Consider the following 24,734-nt stretch of genomic DNA (forward strand, 5'->3'; position numbering starts at 1 on the left):
TTCCTTTAAGGTGGAAGGCTGATTTTTGATGAGGCAGATATTGAGCTACAGGCGGAGAACATTTTGATCACAAATGGTGGAGCTTTACAGATCGGGACCAAGCAGCAGCCCTTCCAGCATAAGGCCATCATTACACTGCACGGACATTTAAGATCTAAAGAAATTCCTGTCTATGGTGCCAAGACCCTGGCTGTCAGAGAAGGAGTGCTGGATCTGCATGGTACTGTATGCTTGTAGAGTATTTACTATGCTAACATTATGAATAAACTGCTCCTGATACATGGAGACATGGTGTTGTTTATATATTTTATGTCACGCTTGCTTTGATGACAAGATAAACTTGGCATGGTCAGATGCTTTAAGGTTTTACTTTATTTCTGCTTCTCCAGGAATCCCAGTACCTGTACCGTGGACTCGTCTTTCCCAGACTGCACAGAATGGCTCCAGTACTCTCACACTGATGGATGCCGTCACCTGGAAGACTGGAGATGAAATTGTCATTGCTTCAACAGGGGACAGGTACTTTAGATGCACTGCCAAATCTGGAGGGAAAGATTATGATGATGAGTTTCTAGTAAAGAAACTTTTTTGCTGCTCCATTAGCGCATGAGCAATATGTTGTGGTCCTCTCACAAAAAAATATTTTTTTTAGGTAAAGTACTATGAGATGAAATCATCTCACAATTAAATAAACAGGGATTTTGATATCACATTGATGGCCATTGATGAACCAGTTTTCATAAATGAACATGTTAGGTGATCAGGTCACATCATTTGTATAAAACAAAAAAAATCTGTTTTTATAAATCCACAGAAATAGCCAGAGAGAGAATGAGTTGAGAAAAATTGCTTCAGTTTCGGCTGATGGCAGGACCCTCACACTGAGCGAACCCCTGACCTACACTCATCTGGGTGTTTCTGTCACTTTGCCTGATGGGACTGTTTTTGAAGCAAGAGCAGAGGTGGGACTTCTTACCAGAAATATTGTTGTCCGTGGATCCTACAACCAGGAGTGGAATGATTCGATACCAGCTTGCCCTGATGGCTTCAACACAGGTTTGGATCAAATTGGACAACACAATATTACATAGCCAAAGTATGAGAGGTCCACCTTCCAATTAATTCACTATACATTCATTATATTTATACTGCATATTCACATTTTCTTACAGGGGAATTTGCAGTGCAGACATGTTTCCAGGGGAGATTTGGAGAGGAAGTAGGAAGTGATGAGTTTGGTGGTTGCATCATGTTCCACCCACCACAACCAAACCAGAACCTGACAATTGGCAGAATTGAATATGTTGAGGTAACAGTTTGATCAATGAGTGTACACAAACCCAAGTGACAAAATGTCTTTGAGACATTTAAAGAGATACTCCAGCAAGAAAAAAGACTTACTAGTAAAGATTTACTAACAGTAAACAGTATTTTACTACTGTTATAAAGCTTGGAAGAGCCATGACATTTTCTAATATAACTCTAAATGTGTTGATCCAAAAAAAGATAATAATGTACATCAAGAATGTTTTGAGGGGGTAATTTTCATTATTCACCCGAGTATCTCTTTAATATACCCATTTACAAAAAAATTACATTATACTGCAATAAAAGAATGATTTCTCTCTATTTTAGGTTTATAATGCTGGACAGGGGTTCCGCCTTGGACGACACCCAATCCATTGGCATCTAATGGGTGATGTTCAGTATAAGTCGTATGTGCGTGGCTGTGCCATACATCAATCTTACAACCGTGCTGTGGCCATCCGCAACACCCACAACCTGCTGGTGGAGCATAATGTCATCTATGATATTAAAGGCGGAGGCTTCTTTATTGAAGATGGCACTGAGAACGGAAACATCTTGCAGAACAATTTGGCCGTATTTGTAAGACAGAGCACAAGTTTGCTAAATGATGATGTGACTCCAGCTGCATACTGGGTAACCAACCCAAACAACATCATTAGACATAACGCAGCAGCCGGTGGGACGCACTTCGGTTTCTGGTACCACATGGATAATTGTCCTAATAGTCCATCATCATATGGTTCCAACATCTGTCCGAATAAAATACCACTTGGAGAGTTTTTTAACAATACAGTGCATTCACAGGGCTGGTATGGATTGTGGATCTTCCAGGAGTATTTTCCTATGCAGAATGATAACAGCTACTACAGAATGCCAATACCAGCAGTCTTCCGCCGCCTGACCTCCTGGAACAATGAGAAAGGTGCTGAGTGGGTGAATGTTGGAGCTGTGCAGTTCAGTGAGTTTCTCATGGTCAATAATGAAAAAGCAGGAGTGGCGACCAAGAGGATCAAATGGGACTATGTCAGTGGATGGGGGCTGGAAGGAGGTGCAGCCGTGGTCAACAGCACCATTGTGGGTCATGTGGATGAGCTGGGACTGGGAAATGATTACTGCACCACACTTGGTGTTGTTCTGCCTCTGGATGATGGTATGAGTGTCATCAACACCAAGTTTGTGAACTTCAACCGGCTATCATGTGCAGCTTTTGGGGTTGCAGAAGTTATTGGAACCTGCACATCCCACTGTGGAGGCTGGAGCGCGAGGTTTGGTGGGATCCGATTCAATCAGTCCCCCAACAAGGCCAGGTTCAGATGGGAGCATGAGGTGGTGCTTGTAGATACTGATGGATCCCTGACAGGTACATACATACTGTATAGTGTATATTTAAGAGCTCAGATGCAAAACCCTCTAAGTGTGTCAGACATGTTTTCTTGTAAATTATCAAGGATTTTCCCAAGAAAGCAGTATTTCTGAATGGCAGATTTCAAATGAAAGGGTGGACATTATATAAAAAGGGCCAAAAGCATTTGATTAATATCATTAACTTATTTTTGACAGAGGTGGCCTTTAGTGGCTTTTACATCCGAGTTCTTTATATTATATTAATTGCATTGCATTGTACATATAATATTTCAACTATAAAAACTTATAACATATGTCCAAATAACACATCTTATTCTTAAAAAAAGGGAAATTTAACTCCAAGGTGGTGCCGATGAGTAACCTGCTTGATCCAAGTCACTGCTCTCAAGTAGCAGATTGGAGTGTCGGTGTTCCCGGAGCAGTTTGCGACAACACCATCAACTTTCATCGTCTGGTTTTCAACAATCCCCAACCAGATTCACTCCGGTCTCACAATGTGACTCTCACCAACTCTTTTGGTAGGTGAAATAAACAACTTTTGGAATGACTGGGATATAAAGATATGCGTGCATTTATCAGATTTGTTTCCATTCAATTCCAATGTACTTGGTAATGATAGCCCCTGTACTGTATCTCCATTAGGGTCATGTGTGCTACCTTTTCTTGAAACGCTTATTACCCAAGATAAAGGCTGGATGGCATTGGTGCCTTCAAACCAAACCTACAACTGGTACTTTGGGGATGATTATCAATTCAGCACCATAAAATATACTGGAATGATCTACGGCTTTAAGGTAAAATGTGTGCACTACCAAACCATACACGGTATTTGATATACATTTATTTAAAATCATAAAATAAAAAATATCTTTTTATTTGCCCATCTAAGATCTTCATTATGTTCCAGACCCCCAAGTTCTAATTGTTCTGTGTAATATGAAAGTTGAAAATTTAACAAAATCATTTTGATCATAGCTGTCAAGATCCAAAATGTAACACTATTAATACTATTATATTTGTCTGTGTGTCACATGCTTCACATAGCATGAAACAAAATGAAAGGAAATATTTAATAGACTATATACAGCCAGGCGTTTGCTTTCAGAGAATATAGCCTGACTTGGTGTTCAGGATTCTGATGTGAAGTGAAGACATGTGAAGGAGTACCCAGATGTTTTAGTGTTATAACACAGTAGTTCTGTTATCTGGGAATAACATAACTTTGGATTGGCATGAATTGCCAATCAGCATTCCATTATGTAAATAACATGTAAATAATTATGCGCTCCTTTCCTCCCTAATAGCCAGAGGATTATATCATTCTGACTCACAACTATACTCAAGATTTTGAGGGGCTCCGGTTCCACATTATAGATAAACGAAACGGTGCCTCACAGCCCCTGAACCCTGCTGTGAATGTAAATGGAGACTGGTACTACAACAAGGATTCATACAGCGTCTATTACTTGGGTAATATTACTCAATACAAAACATTTGCTTATAAAGCAATAAACCCCAAGAAGCAGTGGGTTACCAGTGCATTTTATAACAGCTAAGGGGCGTTGTTAGGCACGACACGAAGCGGAGTGCCTAAACCCCCTTAGCTGTTATAAAATGCACTGGTAACCCAACGCTTCGAGGGGTTTATTGCGTTTATAAAACGCTTACTTCATATGCATAACGTTAGCGGGGTTTTATAAAATAAAACACAAATAAGTTGTAATTATATTAGTATAAATATTACTCTTCCGCCAAACAAAGTAGTTCCTCAGAATCAAGTGTGACTGAAACAGAGCGTAGTTCCCAACCAACAGAGATGCAGCAAAGACACAATGAAAATATGATTTAAGACTGTGGTGTTTATTTTTATAAATCAACATTCATCTAATTTATACATTAACATTTATATCGTGCAACTGTTGAAGTGATGATCAAATATGCTTGTAAGCATGCTTAACTTTTTCCCCGTCAGCGTTTTTTTAAGTTGCCACCCAGTTTTAGTTGAATGTCTTACAGAAAAATTATCTTCTTTAAATAAACATAATAAAAATAAAATATCAAATGAAAGAACAGTCCATCCGCTTTCCAACAACATCAAAAAACGTTTCATCCTACCTTCATTTGTTGTCTTATCAGTTATCACCTCTCAAATTTTCAGCTAAATGCGGAGATGATTCCATTTTTATGAAGAACTAAGAGATCAGATTCAGAGCCTGATCAAAACACACGTCACGCTAAATCCACCACAACGCTGTTGTGTCGAGTGAATGCCTCAGTGTTTAAGTTGGGTAAGATTGCCATCTTGTGGATAATAGCGGAAATATCAATAAGACAAAAAAAAACCTCAGAGAACGTTTTGTCTTTATTGACGAAATGTTTTATTTATTGACATTTATCTGGATATCGCCATAATTGTGCAAATGTAGAAAAAAAAATGATTAAAGACTGTGGTGTTTATTTTCATAAATCAGTACACAGCAACAGTGGCGCAATGATACTTGTGATGCGGTCTGAACCGTGGGTTTACCAGGGTATTTTATCACGGCTTAGAACGCGTTTCAACCAATCAGAATGAAGAACCAGAACGAGCCGTTTTATAAATTTCCTTTTGTATGTAAAGAGAACACATATCATTATGTGATAGACTGTACAATGTTTTAAATAATGATTCATACAAATGTCATCCCAATACTCTCAGGCCTATAGAGAATTTAATGTTTGTTATCCTCTGACAACAGTGTCTGGAAGAGATCATACCTCAATCCCAAAAAGCAGTGTGGACCGTTCGCTTATAGACATAAATATAGACTTCTTTCCATATCCGTGTGACTATCAGAACTGTATCCAACCAACACAACCTCCAGCAACTTCAACTCCAACTCCTTTACCTGGTCAATCTGGTCAAGGTGGTACACCTTATTACCCTGGGGGTCTGCCTTTTCCATCAGAAACTTTGGGCAATTCGTCCACCTCCAGACCTGAAGACATGTATGTTATATCCATCCACTTGCTCAGCACATTTTAAAAATATTATCACATTATCTGATGTTTGACTTTGTTTGTAAAATATATAATAGGTGTACTCCCTGGTCAAATACATTATTTTGGAGGTCAAGCTCAGCAAACAACTACGCTGTACCACAAACAGACTCTGATGTGGTCATTCCATTAGGTAAGAAACTCCAATGCTGGGAATCCTTCAGTATGGAAAGGTTGCAAAATGGTCTACAGAGATGTTATGCTTGTTTTTCTAGAACCTGAAAAATTACTTTGTTAAGCCATGGTTTCCCTCTAGATTATTCTTTGTGTTTTAAGAGTATAAAATAAGCTTTGTGGTTTAAAAGTGGTCACTAATGTAAAATGGCACACTTTGTTTTAAAGGGACATGTGTGGTTGTAGACATTGAAATTCCTTCCCTGAACAAGCTGACAATATTTGGAGTTTTGGTGATACCAGACACAAATAATGGCACGGCAAACATCGGTGGTTCTCAATATAACAACATTGTTCTTGAAGTCACATACATCTCCATTCAGGTAAGAATCTGCAGTAGACCTACCATTTATTTCTGAATTACCTTACTTACAGTATAAAGAGCAGTTAGAGAAAATAGACTTATTGTAAATATTAAAGATTCATTCTCCAGTCACTTCTTGGCAAAAAAAATATATTATTTTAAGGATTTTAGTTATTTTTCCTTCGAAAAGGCACTGATATTACCTATCCATTTAATCAGGGTGGCCATCTGATTGCTGGGCGGGCTGATGAACCCTTCAGAGGTGAACTACAGATCATACTGAAAGGAAACCATTTCACACCAGATTGGCAGTTGTCTGGAATAAACCAAGGGTCTAAAGTGCTGGGTAAGGGTGCTATACAGAAATAACACAGTTCATTGGATTTGTAAAGTTAAAGGTCTGCATAGAAGAAATTTGGGTAGACAACAGACAAACAGCTGAAATCTCATAAATGTTGATCTTTTTGGAAACTGCTGTTTTCAAGGTGTGTTTGGATCTCTTGATCTGTATGGCATGCCACACAATGTGTATCACACAAAGCTGGCTAAAACGGTCCAAGCGGGAAACAATACTCTCTCTCTGGAGGAAACTGTTGACTGGAAGGTCAGAGGCTCTTCGATAACAAAACAGAATTTAAGACAGCTTAAGGCTAACTATTTACATTGCCAATTGACAGTAAACGTACAGTTGCAAGGAAAAGTATGTGAACCTTTTGGGATTTCATAGTTTTCTGAATATATTTGTCATAAAATGTGATCTGATCTTCATCTATGTCAAGGGTATTGACAAACATAATGAGTCCAAAAAAATTACACAAAAAACATTTCATGTCTTTTTTGAGAACAACCAAAAAACCTTATAGTTCTTGTGGAAAAAAAGTATTTGAACCCTTGAGTTAATGACCTCAAAAAGGCTAAACAGAGTCTCGTTAAGATAATACATTTGGAGGTGTGGATTACTGACTGATAAAAACCCCTCAAACGTTTGGAGTTTGCTGTGCACATTCCTCCTCAACGATGTGCAGGTCTGATCCACAGCTACAGGATGCGCCTGGTTGAGGTTATTGCTGCCAAGGAGGGGCCAACTAGTTATTAATTCTAAGGGTTCACTTACTTTTTCCACTGCCATTTTAAATGTGGAATGAGTGTGTTCAAGAAAGACATAAAAGATTATTTTTAGACACATTATGTTTGTCAATACCCTTGACTTAGACGAAGATCAGATAACATTTTATAACAAATCTATAAAAAAACATGAAATTCCAAAAGGTTCACATACTTTTTCTTGCTACTGTAATTTTACTTTTTTATTTAATCAAATTGTCATAATTTTAAGAGCGCCTTTATGCATATTATATCAATGTGCTTTCTACATTTGGACAGTGTTTTACAGTACTTTGCTTACAGTGCATAAAAACATATTTTGTCTTTACTTGTTTATTACCTTCAGGTTGGAGATCAGATTCTGCTGTCCACCACCAGTTATGACCCATGGCAGACAGAAATTCGCACTATAAATGGAGTCTCAGATGATGGTCGCACACTGATCCTGGATCGGCCTGTATCATACACACACGTTGGTTAGTACTGAGCATTTTCAAATGCTTACGACCCCAGTAAGTTTATCTGGGACCAACTTTTGCAAAACCATGCAATATCCCCATGATCAATTTCCTGTTTCCCTGTACTGTTAATGGATTCTGTTAACAAACCAGTATTTCTGAATGACTAAGGCTGGGATTAAAGGGATACTTCACCTAAAAATGAATTTACTCGCCCTCATGTTGTTACAAACCTGTGTAAATGTCTTTGTTTTGCTGAACACGAAGGAAGATATTTTGAGGAATGTTGTAACCAAACCGTTCATAACTCCCATTCAGTTCCTTAGTATAATTTTGGAATACTATAGAAGTGAATGGGGCTCATATTTTGTGTTCAATTAATGACAATTAATGAATTAATTTTTGGGTGAACCATCCCTTTAAGCAGATTTAATGTGAAAGTATTTGATGTACAGTATGTGCCGAGAGCATTCGGTTAATATTGTTTTTTAGTTTTTGACAGAGGTGGTGTTTAGCGGCTTTTGCATTTGAGCTCCTCATATGTTGTCTGAAAGTGATTTATTTGCATTTAGTTTCCTAAACAGAACCACCCTATGCTTACATTTATTAAATATCAAAAGATTTTGATTGAAATGTATATGAATGGAATTATCCCAATTCTCACAGATTTCTCTGTACACAATTTTAAATGTATTATCTAACCAACAAATAATATGGCTGTGGTCATATACTGTAGGACAAAGGCACAACGTTCCAGGATCTTCTAGAAGCTATCAGCTTGCAGGGAATGTGGGTCTGTTGACCAGAAACATCAAGATCATTGGACAGGAGTATCCAGCCATGAACACACAGTCTTATGGAGCAAGAGTACTGGTGGCCACTGTTCCAGGAAGAGAATTTGACTACAGAGGTATAAACCTTATAACAAAATACTCACAATAGGGATGGTAGAGGTTTGGTCCTTTTATTGACCAGAAGAGGGCCATCTGAACAAATAAAAGCCAAGACAAATGTATTAGCTTTAAAAATGTACAGTACACACTTCATTTTTAACAAGTGTGTCAAAATGATACTTTTTTATTTTTTTTATAAGTAACTAAAACTTAAACTCACCTGTGATATTATGTGTTACAGGAAAAGCTCAGATCAGAAACGTTGAGTTCTACCACACAGGACAGGAGGGATGGAACGACCCATCAGATCCACGGTACTCTTTGGCGTTTCTGAACTTGAGAAATGTGAGAAAACAAATCTTGATTTTTATGCCTGGTTGATGCTTTCCTACACACCATATTCAAAATGGTTTTAGACTGCAGTGATCTGCTGAAACCACATTGTTAATATTTGTATAGGTGGCTGGTGAGTCCTACATCAAGGGATGTGCTTTTCATGATGGCTTTGCTCCTGCTATTGGGGTGTTTGGAACCGATGGACTGAATATTGATGACAACGTGATCCATCACACTGTTGGAGAAGGTGTCTAATCAAAGGAAATCAATATAACAAATGTAATCAGATAAAGTATGCTGATATGATTTAATGCTTTTTTCTTTTGCAATAATTTTTCTTTAGGAATTAGAATATGGGGTGATAACAGTGCTGTCCGGAGAAATTTGGTTACTATGACACTGTGGCCAGGATCCTACAATGGTGCATCTGAGACTTTAAACACTGAATGGAATGCAGCTATTGAGGTAAAAAATAAAAAATATTGTGGCCATACCATGCTACTAAAATGTATATTTGTGTATCATGGTATTCGAATGATATTCTTTATCAAAATCAATACAATTGTCTTATGTATGATGATACAAACAATTATTAGCATTGCCCTCCCAGATAACTATACAAAAACTCTCCTGAAAAGGCAAAAGACAGCCGTAATAATAATAATAATAATAATTACGGCTTTTATTTTAGGTTAGTGAAACAACCAATGTGATTCTTCAAGGGAATATTGTTGCTGGTTATGAACGGGTGGGATTCAGAATTGATGGAGAACCTTGCCCAGGTACATAAGACTCTAGTGTATTTTAATAGACTTGATAAAGTTATAAAAGTCGTTAGTTAGAAAGATTACATGTGCAGTCTCTGTAAACTAACTGCTACTTAATTTCCATAATATAAAAGACACAGATTCAGTAGCCCAATGGAGTGATAATGAAGCACATGGTGGTCTGTATGGAGTCTACATGAATAAAGACGGACTTGCCGGCTGCTCTCAAATCCAGGGGTTCACCGTCTGGAAGAGTTTTGATTTTGGCATTTACGTACAAGTATGATAAACATCTTAATTCAATACCTTAAAACTCATCAACAATAACAATTAAGTGTTGTATACAGTGCGGTACATTGCTGTTGTGGGCTTTAGGAATAAATGTTGTCCCTCTGACCTCCAGGTATCTATGAATGTGTACATCTCCAATGTGACTTTAGTTGATAATGGAATGGGCATCATGCCTATAATCTACAGTCCTCCATCTGTCAGCCATGAATACAATGACAAAACCGTCTATGTACAGGTGAGGAGACTGGTTCAGTCAAAACTATAAAATTGCTTTAACATATCAAAACTGTTGTTGTAATTACTTCAGATTAATCAAATGTTCGATTAAAATGGCAAAGTACACTAGATAGTTTGTTTATTAGGAACATGAATGTTTATTTAACACACACACTTAAATGATTTTCCTGCATTAGGAGTCTCTGATTGTGGGCAGCAGCCCTGATTTTAACTGTTTGGACACACTTGCAACAACTGAGACATATGTTGCACTCAGCCAAAGCCACAGGGCTCCACGACCCCCTAAAGGTATGTACTGTATATACATTTATTCAACAATACTTGATTCAAATGGTAAATAGCTGTGCTTCAATCATAATTCAGCAATGTCCACTACACCCAATGATTCTGTGTATTATATTGTGTAGTACCTTTACCATTTGTGCTTAGCAACATAAACATAAGTTGCTGTTCACAGTCGGCATTACTTATTTTTCTTCAGCATAAGGAAGTCTGTTAGTGATTTTACTTCATCATAGTTGCACTATATATGTTTTACTTTAATAATTGCATTGTCTAACAAAAAGGTATTTAAGGCTAATGCTGTTTTGTGAACAAGCCACGGCTCCACTTACTTTGCATTGTGCCTAAAGCCGAAAGTATACTAGGGACGTCCGCATATGCGCGCCGTCCGCATGACGTCATTTTCGTCATCAGGAGGGTCCGCGGCCGGCCGCGCGGACCGTCCGCGTGCAGCCCAAAATTTGAGATGGTCCTCACTGCGGAACACAACATCCAGGGGGCGGGGTTGGATCTAGATCCAACTCCTCCCACTTTATATACTTTGTTCCGCCAAATGAACCAGTATATTTACGTTGTTGCAGCCCGCAATTAGTTGCAACCTGTGGTCGCCAACGTTTGCTCTTATCAATTTTAAGTGTACGTTTGATTAATAATATAGTCGAGAAAGATTCATAATTTAGAAAGTATCACAGTTAGGTGTAAGGGGAGGTAAGGACACGTTCCCGACAGTTTGGTATCACTGAAGGGATTTATTTGTACATTATCCCACTTATTACACAGCTATTCCTATACGAGTAAATATATAAACAAATTTATTTGATATCTTTTATTAGCAAATTAAAAAAAGTAAACCATCTATTTCCTAATGGCTGTAAGCAAAGACACGTTAAAACAAGTTCAAAGTCCATACAAGATAAACATTCAATTTATTAATTTCTAAATAACATGCCATAGCCTATATATTTTAATAATTATGCATATTAATACTGTATCCATTAATAGGTCTTAAACTGCATGTGGTAAGATTACTCGTAGTAGGCTTACCCGAAATTTTTACTCCAAAACATTATAGCAAAAAACTTACATTTCACCCTAAAGGCACTACTTTTATTGTCAAAATAATAACTTAATTTAGTTACGACTTAATGCGGAAATGGTAACGCAGCAACACGTGTATGACGTGTCTTGTGGTAAATCTGGCGAACAATGGGATCTCTGGATTGGGATCCAGCTCCGCCCCTGGATCTAAATCCAACCCCGCCCCCTGGATGTTGCGTTCTGCAGTGAGGCGCTACTGCAAAATTTGAGACCGCGCGGACAGTGCGCGTACAGTCCACGTACGACAGCGCATGCGCGTGAAAATATTTAGACAGGACACTCCAATATAAACAATTATACAAAGGAAATAGACAATTCAATTCAATTTTATTTATATAGCGCTTTTCACAATACTCAATTGTTTCAAAGCAGCTTTACATTAATAGAAGCAGTAAAAGCACAGAAAAACGACAGATAGCATAACATAATAAACAATAGCATAAGCAGTCAAATTTGCTGCGGCTATGACGCGACATTATGAGCGAGCATATTACTAATGTAACGTCTAGAAGAAGAAGCTAAGTTAAGCCCAAGCAGGCTACCTCCCCGGGGTAAAAAAAACCCTATGAGAAAAAAAACAAAAACCCCGGGTTGTTTAGCCGAGGAAATAAAAATAAAAAGTCCTAGGAGGGAAAAACCCTTGGGAGATATACATGTATATACACACATATAAACGGATAAGGAGCTTAAGCGGAGATTAAGCAGAGATTAAGCGGATATTAAGCGGGTCCTGCCGGTGGTCGTTGGTCAGGCATCAGCTGGGCATCACATTGAAGGACGACCAGTAGATCAGAGGTGTGCCGACTTTCACATCTACCGGAACTGGGTCTGTTTGTCCTATTGTCCTCAGGGTCAATGGGACCCAGGGACGAAACAGGGAGAGAAAAACAAAATCATATTAGCGTAGGGGCCGTTCACATGTAATGCAAGTGTCACACAGTGATGTGGTTTAATCAGCTTAGTTTCAGACAGACTAACTATTGAGGCATAATTGTTTTATCCACAGTTGAGGATTTTGCAAATTGGGGGCCCACTGCGACGGTATATATGGTAACTAAGGGTCACCTTCCGATTTTTAAGAGAAAATGAAACATGTCGACCCGTTTGACTAAGGCCTGTAACCCCACTGTCGTCGTTAATGCAGGTTCAGTGGCAAATGGTTCTATATTGCATACTATTTACAAGATCACGAAAAAACGCCAACATCGCAACCTGACCATACGTGTCAACCCGTTTGACTAAGGCTGGAGGCCCCACTGTCGTCGTTAATGCAGGTTCAGTGGCAAACGGGTCTGTATGGCATACTATTCACAAGACACAAGAAAGCGCCAAAATCGCAACCCGACCATACGTGCCAACCCGTTTGACTAAGGCCGGAAGCCCCACTGTCGTCGTTAATGCAGGTTCAGTGGCAAACGGGTCTGTATGGCATACTATTCGCAATAGTATAGACAGCATTTGCGCACACACTATTGTTTTTCTTCTTTAACTTTTACTTCTTCCAAGAACAGAAAGCTGTGGAGCATGTTTGTTTGATTCCTGTTCTGTGTTTGCAATGGTGGATCAGTTTCTTTTCTGCACCTATACTAATGTTTTAATGTACTGTAAATGTCGCCAAATCAGTGCTGCCCTGACAGCCTGTTAGACTAATAATTTGAATAAGAAATCATTTGTATTGCGTATAGTGTCGAACGCGGCCATCCGCGGGTAGCCGCGCGGGGACTATACTCCAAAAGCTGCGCGGACGCGTGCGCGCGCGAGCCGGACGCGGACGCAGAAAAAAAGTATACCCGGGCCTTAACAGCAGCCTTTATCTGTGAGTTATTCACAAAACAGCATGTACAGGTATATATATATATATATATATATATATATATATATATATATATATATATAGTAAATAAATAGTATATAGTATTGTTTTTATTGATGCAATTTAATTGGTTTAATTAATAAACTAATGCACTTTTTGTGTGCAACAGGTGGCAGGTCTGGAGTTTGCTGGCCGACGTTTGAATCTGACCACAACCAAGCACCACAGAAACCTCACCCTGGACTCACAAGCTACAACGCCATAGCCGGTTTACTGACGGTCTCTGGTGAGACCAATCTCACCTTATGTTTAATCTCCAGTTTCACATATGAAATTGTCTACAAGCTGCTCAAATTGACACTCTGTCATTTTACTGTCTGTTCCTGTCTCTGATACAACATTTGTTGGGTTCAGGAATGTTTGCTCCACTGAAAGAAATTACATGTTCATGACCAACCCAGGAAATGAGGACCTACAACATCCAATCAGTGTTGAGAGGATCTCTAAGATAGACAGCACTGAAGAATCTCTAGCATTCATTCATAACCCTGATCTCAGGTAAACTGAAGGCTAACTATTCATCAATTATCACTTTAACATCATCCGGTTATTGTGTAAAGTAAAGGTGACTGATAAAATTATACTTCTTACCTTTTTACTTTTTCTTTGCTCTTATTGTAGTAAAGTGAACCCATCAGCCTGTGTTGACATGGACTGTGATGCTAAGAAGAAGACTCTGTTGAAGGATCTGGATGGAAGTTTCTTGGGTGCAGTAGGAGCAGTGGTGCCGTATTCAGAGTACGAGTGGAACGGAGACCCGCGGCATGGATTGGGTGATTACCGCATCCCTAAAGTCATGCTCACTGCTCTCAACGGCAGCCGCATACCTGTCAATCACATAGCTCCTAATAAAGGTAAACCTGAGAGTTCTTCATTATTTGCATTGATGTAAAAGAAACATAAGAACCATAAGCAATATTTTATCACTCTTGCATCAAACATGTCTGTCTATGATGTGTGTGTTTTACCTGTATAGGTGTGATCAGAGACTCTTGTACATACATGAACACCTGGCAGAGCTACAAGTGCTTTGGACTCAATTATCAGATGCTGGTCATTGAAAGTATGGACACCGACACAGAAAAAAGACGTCTTTCACCCGTGGCCATCCTGGGGGACAAATATGTAGATTTACTGAATGGTATAATCAACGAACACCTTATACTTTTCATTAAACATCCAACATTACCAATCATGTCCTGGTGCAGTCAATTAAGTTGTTGAATGTTACTGTATTCTTTCCTTTTAAACTGTGGACATCTTTTTACTCTCTTTTCAGGCCCACAAGATCACAGCTGGTGTACAGGTTATGCCTGTAGGAAGAGAGTCTCTCTGTTTCATAGCATTGTGGCCACCAATAAGTCCTTTGATATCTATTTCACCAGCACAACACCACAGAAGCTGAGACTTATGATGCTAAACGCTAAAACTACAGAGGTTTGTCTGTTAGATAAAATGTTTCCTGAGGTTTATTTTGCTAAATGTTCTGGGAAAGTACCAAACTTGCTTTTAATATTTTTTTGCTGGGTTTCTTGAATGTTTCACAACGGTTTATGAAAACACACAGCTACAGTACCATCTTTGTAGACAACTTCTATATACGTATATTCATTAGATTTATGCATTAACCTGCACTTCTTTTCTCTACAGGCTGTTAGGGTGGCTATATTTTACTCAAACCCTCAGCGGTTAGACGTGTATGTAAACGACAATTTAGTTGCTCCAACTAACGCTCAGTGGAATCCAGACCACACAGATTACACAACAATTGAGCCGACATATCCAGGTACTGTAAAGTAATGCATGTTACTTTAGACAATGTTTGAAGAAAATTTGAATTCCAAGTTATATGATAAATGAAAGAAAGAAAGTTTCTGGGTCACTATTCAAATAAGAAAACTTATACAAACATGATAACATTTTGGTAGGATATAGATATTTTTAAATGTACAGTACACTCTAAAAACAAATTGTGCTAAAAAGCACTAAAAGTGGTTCACTGGCTTGTAATCATAGGGGGACCATTTTAAAGGCGGAGTCCATGATGTTTGAAAGCCAATGTTGATATTTGAAATCACCCAAACAAACACGCCCCTACCCCAATAGAATCTGGACCTTCTGTTGATAGACCCGCCCCACACATACGCAACCCGGCATTTGATTTGATTTGATTGGCTATAAGTGTGTTTTGGTAGTTGGCCCGTATCCTTTTCCAAAGCGTTTTTCAAACATCGTGGACTCCGCCCTTTAAGTGCCATATAGCACCTTTGTAGTACCTGTGTAGAACCCTATAGAACTATATAGAACCATATGTGGTGCTATAGTGGTGCTATATCAACCCCGTATAGTTCTTCATAGGTGCTTTTTAGGTGCTATATAGCACTAAAAATGGTTCCCCTATGATTACGAGCTTTTAGTGCTATTTAACACTTTTTTTTTGAGTGTATGTAGATTTTCGACTTTTCAGTGCAGTTATTATGCTGATAAAACAATTATTAGTAAACAACTTTAAATATTACAATAAAGTCCTAACTGAACAACATATCAGCATTACTAATTTTAACATTTTTGATTACTCTCTAGATTCTTTAGGTGAATATCTTCCAAGTTTAGACTCCGATCACGGTTCCAACTTCTTTGACCCAGACTACAATATGTTGTACATACTTCTTCGTGGCTCACAACCGGTCCAGATCCGCACTTCTCCGCTTCTTTTTGTGGCCTTCAACCTCCCGGCCATGACTGAGGCGGAGTTCTTTGGACATAATTTGGTCACAAATCTGGCTGCATTCCTCAGAGTACCACCGAATATGATTCGAATCACCAAGATCATCCGTGAGGGCAGCAGTGCACGAAGACGGCGTGCGACTGGACTGACGGTTGAGATTCAGATCAGTCAGCCACCCATCAGCATCAACAGCACCACTGGTAAGGCCAGAAAGTGTAAATTAAGCATTGATTTAAATGTATGATAACTTTACAATGTCTTAAAATACCATTATTAACATCTGTAGTTGAAGATGAGCAGCAGTTTGTAATTCTGAAGAACGCTGCTGATGAACTGGGCCGTGCTGCTGTATCTGGTGATCTGAGTCAAGCCATTGGCTTCAATGTGTCTTCTCTGGACATGATCACCCCTCCACCCTCTTCCAGTGACCCATCCTGGAGTCAAGTAAGATATTTAACATCTCATGTTATTAAATTTACTAATGTTGCATTATCTTATTAATATGTTGTCATAGATTAAGATCTAGTAATAATAAAACACACCATGCTGTTTTACTTACCGTATTTTACCTGTAATTGTCTATAAGGTGGCCACTCAGGAGGTGACTCGTGAAGACCCTCAGGTGGAGTCGGTCAGCACAGTGTCTTCATTGATAGTTGTGGTCCAACCGGTGGCTGCGTTGTACCCTGGACCCCTCAGCGTGCAGCCCAGCATCATAGCTGTGGATGCAGGGGTAAGACAGAATTGTCTCCTTCTCAACCTTTGTTAGGCCTCACCTTAAAAATAATATGACCAATTAGCAACCATTTTCATTCAGGGCAGAGCTTAGTGATGGATAATATTAATTTAAAAACAGTATTTGATGCAAACTGTATTTATAAGCAAATACTAAGTAAATACATCGAAACTCCACCTTATATAGACCTAATGTTTATTTTTCATCTGTTTTTAGGGTAACTGTGTGTCTGTGGGTGTGACGAGTCTATCAATCTCAGCTGAACTCAAAGAGGCTTATGGGAATCCAGCAGAGGGACTTTCTGGAAACACATCCATCCTGTTTAATGGCTGCTGGGCCAATTTCACAGACCTCAGCATCTTAAACACTGGTGAGTCCTCTTATCTCTATAAAAGACACACAACCATCAGATGTTTTTATTTATTTTGTGCATTTGTGTTCATTTTGGATACTAAAGGGTTTTTAAGGTGGTGAGCATGTCTGGGAAGCCATTATTTTCATTATTATTATTTTTCACTCTCCCTACTGTATATTCTTTTCAACACTGGTGTGAACCTGAAGTTGGCATTTACTCTGAATGAATGGAATGCTGAGTCGAGATCCTTTACTGTCAGAGAGGTTACAACTCCTGCTCAACCCCCAGTTACAACTCCTGCACCTGTGGTTGTCGACCCGGAGTGGGAATTTCCATGCATCTTTGACTCCAGTCCATCAATCTCATCACCATCTGTGTATCTGCTCATGCTGTTAACTGCTCTACTCCACCTGTTCAGAGAAACCTAGCAACAAATCAAATAATTTGAAAACCCTTAAAATCCATATTATGTATAAATAATTATGAGAACATGCAATCATTCATTAATCATTATTCAGGAGATATTTAGGCCAACATTCTATTATGATTCATAATTAGTCCTAAACATCTATTACTTCTGTCAAAATTAAACGTTTTAATATGTCTATTTCCTTATACTTACATTTATTTACACTCTTCCTTCTATCACCAATAAAATCCATTTCTAGCATGGTTTTGGTGTCTGTTATTGTATATAGTGAGATACTGTAGCAGTGGAAATCAATAAGGTGCTGTTATAAGTAGACGCCACAATCCTCATGCTCCACCTTTACTCCATTACTTAAAAAAATTCAGAAACAGTTAAAAATAATCAAATGCCTTTAACCCTTATGAGTTGTTGAGGCCATTATTTTTTGTCTTAATTTGACCACAACTTTCTTTGTGTTTCAAATTGAATGATTTTTTTGTAACAAATCTTATATTGACACATATTTTGAGAAGATGCTTTGCAAATTTTCAAATACAACAATATACAGTGGGCGAGTTTACTTTCGTGGCCAAAAAAGTCACCAAATTAAACGCCTGTAAAAATTAATCAGATTTTTTTTTTTTTTTTTTTGCATAAATCTGTTAAATCAACCTCAGTACTGATCAAAACTACCAAATATTTACAAAAAAAAAATCATGATTTTAACTCTTTAATTGCCAAGTTCATAAGTGTTGTCACTGATTTGGGGAAAAACACACAAAATGACTGATTTTCAATATAACAAGTGATTGTGGACTGGATTTTCTACCTTTTTTTTCACATTCTTGAAACATTCGGTTTTATGCATTTTTAGTTTTTGTGCAGTATCAGATTTTATTTTTTCTCCCTAATGAGTTGTTTGTGGCCTTTTTTGCCCCTTTGATTTCCATTATAAAAATTTTTTTTGATTGGAAAGACACCTTATTATCATGCATTTTTGATTGTTGGTAGTTTTTCCTTTTGCAAAGAGGTAAAATTTGTATTTTTTACCGTTGATCACCATGTGGCACTAACTTTGTAAAAAAAAAAACAAAGCTTAATTTCTGGTTTGTACATTGAGTTATATGGAGTATAACAGCATATTAGAGAGAGTGAGAGTGTGTGCGTGTGTGCGCGTGTGCGTGCGCGTGTGCGTGCGTGTGTGTGTGTAACCAGTACTGAGGTTGATTAATAGATTTCAGCAAAAGGAACTCATCTGATCATTTTTACAGCCATTTCATTTAGTGGCTTTTTTTGCCCACGAACAACCCAAAAGGGTAGTAAATTTGAACAACCCACATGGGTTAAACTAAATTTGTATACCATTTTACAAAGCTCAATGGACGAGGATCGCATCACTGTGATAAAGAAAGCTTTAACTGCCTCTTCACATAAAGGTGCATGTTGTAACTTTTAGAAGGATCTCTTGACAGAAATCCAATATAATATACCTAACTTTATTATCAGTGGTCTATACAGACTACCGGCACATCCGGGAACTTGACTGTAAATTTCGTCACCGCCCCTTTTTGGGGGGAAAAACCAGACCTTCCATTGACCTCCATTCAAAACAGCGGAACAAAGCAACGTTTTTACATAGCCGGCAGGTGTAAATAACTTATGAAATCACACAGATTAAACATGTTGAGTATTTATCTGTCCACCCTGTCTGCCATAGAGCGCGAAAGATACACCAACACATCCAATTTGGTCAATATAAAAACATGTCCCCTTCATTCTCACAGCGTCAAATTTGTGTAACAACGCCATCCAGTGATGCTGGAAATATCGCTAAGCCAGTTAGTTGTATGGCTCGATGGAAAAGTGCACTCATTACTCTAAATATAAAGACATAATATATAAATACGAAGTAACTTTCAAATACAAAGTAAAATCATTCACTTGCTTCCCTGCTGACTCGATGAGGTACGAGTAAATGTCCGGGTAAGACACCTCTGGCCAATAGGGAGCGTTGTTACAAAAATTTTACGCTCTGAGAATGAAAGGGACATGTTTTTATATTGACCAAATTAAATGTGTTAATGTATCTTTCACGCTCTATGGCAGGCAGGGTGGACAGACAATTACTCAACATGTTTAATCCGAGTGATTTCATAAGTTATTTACGCCTGCCGGCTGTGTACGAACGTTGCTTTGTTCCGCAATTTTGAATGAAAGTCAATGGAAGGTCTAGTCTGTTTTTTCCCCAAAAGTGGGCGTAAACCTGTTCAGAGACATTCTATGACGTTGCGCCGGTTGTGTGCGCAGGGAATGTGATTGGTCAACATTGGATTCGGACAGGCCTTAGGGGGCGTGCACACCAACGCTTTTACGCCCGTGGCCGGCGCATGTTTTCAATTGTTTTCAATTGTTTTCAATGGAAACTCAGCGTTTTTCAAATAAGCCAGCAGCTAGCGGTTTTATTCCGCGCTGAAAACCGGCGCCGAGAGTTGAGAAATGTTCAACTTTGGGTAAAAGCTCCGCTCGTCAATGTCAGTTCTCACGCGGCCGTCCAATCACAGTAGAGGAGGGGCAGGACAAGTATCACAGCAACCAACCGTTTCACAGATGACATATCAGAGCTACCAAAGCGCTTAGCTGAAGAAAGCTGGCACTCAGCTGAAAAACAGCTGGCATTCGGCGTCCTCAAGGCGTTTTCAGCCGCGTTTAAAAGTTTTGGTGTGTCCAGCCCCTTAATGCCTTCTTCATTTAGAGCTTTCGGATGCAGGCATTCTCTCAGACAATGACATGTTTGTCCTGTGGCAGCTACCATAGCTTCTCATTGCATCGAAAATTAGGTTGATTGGAATTGCAGGTTACCATAGTAACAAGCATTGCTTTCACTAATCTACGATGACATGCGCTGCGGGGGCTATCAAAGAAGATCCTGATCCTTTTAGGGGCTGTGTTTGTTTTGGTGATTTGAAATATCAACGTTTCCCAAAAACACTTACACCGCAGTTGCAGTTTTGTTTTCACACTGAGAAATGGAGCACCTTTAGCGAATATCATGAAAAGGTGCATTTAACCATAAATATGGTTACGGAAATCAGTAATGCTCTTGGCTTATTTATTTTACAACCACATTAACAACACATTAATTCTACAAAGTGCAAGTTATGTTTAGCCTTTTGGTTGTTCAAACTTTTGCTACTAAGGAAATTATGCTTTATTGGTTTAAATAATTGTTTTTGCAGAGTATTAAATTTCATTTAAACAAAACGCAAGGTGTCTATTAGCGCCAGCATAATTATACACCAGCTTGCCAGTACGCAACTTATAAAATGCACTCATTTATTTACAAAATTTCCTTTACAGTAAACCAAGGCTGGATTCCGGTAAAGGAAATAAAGAGGACAATGGGGGGCGGTTTATCCAGACACGGATTAGACTAGTCCTAGACTAAAATAAATGTAAGAGCTGTCCAAACTGAAAACAACTTGTGCTGACATATCTTAAAATACATCAGTGCCTTTTGTTTTGCCTCAAAATGCTCACAAGTAATGTTTTTAGTAAGGCAAGGTTTGTTAAAAGTTATATTTCCTAATAAAGCCTAGTCCTGGTTTAAGCTAATCCCTGTCCAGGAAACCATCTCTAAGTGACCAAATGCTAGTTTATATGAAGGGGGATCTGACCCTATACTGTTCTTTGTGTTTCTGTTTGTGCGTCTGTGTTTTACCATAAGTTTTTTTCGGATATCGTTTCACATCTCCTTGAGTTTATTACTATAGCAATGGGTACATTGACTCCAGTAACCTGAGGACATTACTTTCAGGGTACTTTTCTAATTTCAGCAGCATCAACAAATTACATTGCATAAATTGAAATAGAAGAAAGTATTAAAAAAACCTGAAAAACATTACATACCTTAACATTAAGCTATAATTGTGTTAACAAATAATTCCCAATTAAATTAAAAAACTTTTACTTATAGCTTCAAGGCAAATAAAATCGTCTGAATGTGTAGCCACATTTAAATAATGAGGTGAGGTTCAGAGGTCGATGCTGTCATTAAAGTGTTTTGGGGAAGCTAGAAATTTAATATTTTTTCTAATCATCAGAGGGTTTTCAGTAAGAGGCTTGTGAAGTATATTATTTATACTGTTTTATAAATCTTTAGTCAAATAAAGTCAGTTGCAAAGATGATGAAAGATTCACTTTATACTACTTGGAATAAAGCTAAATTATTATTATTATTATTTATTTTTTTGACAACCAGGTTGGAGGTTATCTGTGTCAAATCATCCGAAGCATCTCTATTGAGATGCAGACTCAGTTACATTATTCTGAAATCATTCTTTTATGCCAACCACAGCTGCCAGTTTCTTAGCGTAAATTAATGCATTACTTTGTTGTGCACTCATAACATGCTTGTAGCAAAGATACCATGTTTGTAGAATGACAATAACAATCTCATACAGAGATGAAAAAAAAACAAAGACCGTCTCATGTTTCCACCCTGAAGGCAAGAACTATAAAAGAAGGAGATCTGTTAGGTTTGTTAGTGTTTCCCAAAAGATCTTAACAGGTATGTGGCTCTGAATGGTGATTAATGTAAACTTTAAAAAGCTGTAGGCTATTTAATTTATAAGAGACCCCCGACCTGCATAATATTTTGTATAGTAGACTATACACATTTTTATATTAAATTATTAAAAGTCATTATAGGATAGTTAGTTACATTTTATAATATTTTCAATAACATTAAGCATTGCTTTATTATATATATATATATATATATATATATATATATATATATATATATATATATATATATATATATATATATATATATATATATATATATGATCTCTAAAGGACAGTAAGTATCTTTCTGTTTTTGGCACAGAAGTGATTTCTGCAGGTGTCATTGCTTTGAGGTGCGTGTGTTGTGAGTCTGTTGGAGAAGATGGGTCGTGTGGCCCGGCAGCTGCATCTGCCGCTTGCCGTTTGTACTATATTACTGTGGAGCTTCGCGGGTACGTGCTTTCTTGAGTTTTTTATTCATATTGGATGAAAATCACTACGTTTTCATACTTGATATAAATTTGTTAATATCAAATATAATTTTCTGACCGTCTGAGTGACCCTTTCACACCATCGATTTAGTTAAACAATATCAAAACATGTATTTTCTGCCAAGACATATGTTCATTTTACAGACAGTTTAGTGTCGTATTTTTACGTATGTTTTTTTAGTGTTCTACAAATGAAACATGCATATTTGTTACACTTCGTAACTAATCTTGTGCCATACAGGTGCGCAGTGGGTCAGCAGAATAAGACCCAATGTTGGCAGTGTCAATGGCGGAACAAGGTTGACCATAGAGGGGGGAGGTATTGAAAAAACAATGTGCTAATATCTAAATGAACTGCTTTTCTTTTAAGTCAACCAAATAAATTTAGACTCACATTTAAAAGTATTTACTTCAGTAAACTGCAATTGGGCTAAGATACTGTAGTGTTTTTGAATCTACCATATATTAAAGTACTAGGCAATGCTACAATATTTGCTATCAATTTAATAGTTAATAGTACTACAGACTAGTTTTGGTTACTTGTCTTCAGGTTTTGCTCAAGCCAGTCAGTTCAGTTTAAATGCAGATGATCCAAACGTTGGCAACAGTGTGACTCTGGTGTCTCAGACAAGATCGATTCCCTGTGATGTCGAAAAAGACTCCAGTCACTCCAAAAAGATCATGTGCTATACAAGGCAAGAATGAACTAGTTTTTATACAATAATTTTTTAGTACTGTATAAGCATGTTTTTCTGAAGACATTGGGTAAAGTGAATTAACTTTAAAAAAAATCAATGTACACAAAATAATTCTTTAAAAATGCAAAACTGCAAAAAGTCAATTATGTGTCCAAAACAAATAACTGAATTATGTTTGTTCAGAGCTCTGCCAGAAGACAACTATGATATAAGAGTCAGTGTGGATGGTGTGCCGATTCCTTCAAGTCAGAGTTGTACTTACTGGTGGTATTATTGCAGGTTCTTTGTAAGTCATAAGGCCTTCTGTAAACTGTATACTACAAAAAACCTTTCAAAATATTACAAAATACTTATAAATACATGTTGTGCTTTTACAGAGTAGATGGTACTACACACCCACCATTGAAAGTCTTAGCCCACTGTCAGGTCTCCCAGGTAAGAGTCTAATTTTATTTTGTTTATTTCAGTAATAATTATTTTATTATAGTTTAAAGTAAAGTGATTTCATAAGATTTCATAATTTTAATAAACAGGGACTGTGGTGACAATTCGAGGAAGAATAATTACCGATGTGTACGGAAGCAGTATAGACAGAACTTCAACTGGTCGAAATATAAGATTTGTGAGGTCTGTAAAGATCTAATAAACAGTAAAAATTATATGAACTACACTGTAAAAAAATATAGCATCAACTTGATTTTGCAAATCCTTTCAACATACTGTACTATTTTACCAAAACAAGTTAAAATTGTTTAACTTAATTGTTTATGTTAAAGTAACAAAATATATGTAGATTTGACAAAAATGCATTTTTTACCATTATATGTAATTTAAAATATTTGTTAACATACATGCAACCGCTTGATAATAATTTAACATGAATATTGTTTTTAATTTGTATTCTTTAAACAGGGCATACATGGGTGGTATGTCTTGCGAACTGCTGAAACCTAATTCAGATAAAAAGTAAGCAAATGTAAAGTAATTTTTTGACGAAAAATCGAAAGTTCAATGTATACTGCACACTGTAAAAGTAAAAGTTAGAACTTAAAAAAATTCATTTATGATGGTAACAACTACACATTTTTCACCTAAACATATAAGTTGAAAAAAAACTAATTTTGTAGGTTGCCAACTGAAGTAATTTTTAAGTCCAATTACAGTGCATGAATTGCCTTTCATTTTTTAGATATGGCCTAAAATTGGACTATCCTGGAAGTGA

The 24,734-nt window shown here is 37.6% G+C and overlaps 1 protein-coding gene and 1 long non-coding RNA gene across 2 annotated transcripts in view; both read left to right on the forward strand.

Annotated features, from left to right (window-relative positions):
• The window catches only part of LOC129454603 (fibrocystin-L), a 66,232-nt gene extending 48,456 nt beyond the window's left edge, over positions 1 to 17,776 (forward strand). The window contains 33 exon segments of the mRNA XM_073858730.1: positions 11 to 220; positions 390 to 519; positions 815 to 1,056; positions 1,173 to 1,309; positions 1,636 to 2,668; positions 3,000 to 3,191; positions 3,316 to 3,467; positions 3,978 to 4,143; positions 5,412 to 5,661; positions 5,751 to 5,845; positions 6,055 to 6,209; positions 6,410 to 6,536; positions 6,676 to 6,794; positions 7,641 to 7,770; positions 8,489 to 8,662; positions 8,887 to 8,990; positions 9,105 to 9,228; positions 9,325 to 9,446; positions 9,673 to 9,778; positions 9,895 to 10,028; positions 10,152 to 10,274; positions 10,453 to 10,564; positions 13,639 to 13,748; positions 13,855 to 14,027; positions 14,151 to 14,383; positions 14,506 to 14,670; positions 14,809 to 14,966; positions 15,180 to 15,315; positions 16,122 to 16,457; positions 16,544 to 16,701; positions 16,844 to 16,990; positions 17,210 to 17,363; positions 17,637 to 17,776. Coding sequence (XP_073714831.1) covers positions 11 to 220; positions 390 to 519; positions 815 to 1,056; positions 1,173 to 1,309; positions 1,636 to 2,668; positions 3,000 to 3,191; positions 3,316 to 3,467; positions 3,978 to 4,143; positions 5,412 to 5,661; positions 5,751 to 5,845; positions 6,055 to 6,209; positions 6,410 to 6,536; positions 6,676 to 6,794; positions 7,641 to 7,770; positions 8,489 to 8,662; positions 8,887 to 8,990; positions 9,105 to 9,228; positions 9,325 to 9,446; positions 9,673 to 9,778; positions 9,895 to 10,028; positions 10,152 to 10,274; positions 10,453 to 10,564; positions 13,639 to 13,748; positions 13,855 to 14,027; positions 14,151 to 14,383; positions 14,506 to 14,670; positions 14,809 to 14,966; positions 15,180 to 15,315; positions 16,122 to 16,457; positions 16,544 to 16,701; positions 16,844 to 16,990; positions 17,210 to 17,363; positions 17,637 to 17,776 — 6,047 coding nt within the window.
• Positions 17,777 to 23,693: 5,917 nt separating this feature from the next.
• LOC141351496 (uncharacterized) lies at positions 23,694 to 24,140 on the forward strand. Its single transcript, XR_012359761.1, has 3 exons — positions 23,694 to 23,798; positions 23,890 to 23,947; positions 24,046 to 24,140. It is a non-coding gene; the product is annotated as an uncharacterized lncRNA (long non-coding RNA).
• Positions 24,141 to 24,734: the final 594 nt, after the last annotated feature.

The sequence above is a fragment of the Misgurnus anguillicaudatus genome, chromosome 20, assembly GCF_027580225.2.
Source record: "Misgurnus anguillicaudatus chromosome 20, ASM2758022v2, whole genome shotgun sequence".
NCBI classification, from domain to species: Eukaryota; Metazoa; Chordata; class Actinopteri; order Cypriniformes; family Cobitidae; genus Misgurnus; species Misgurnus anguillicaudatus.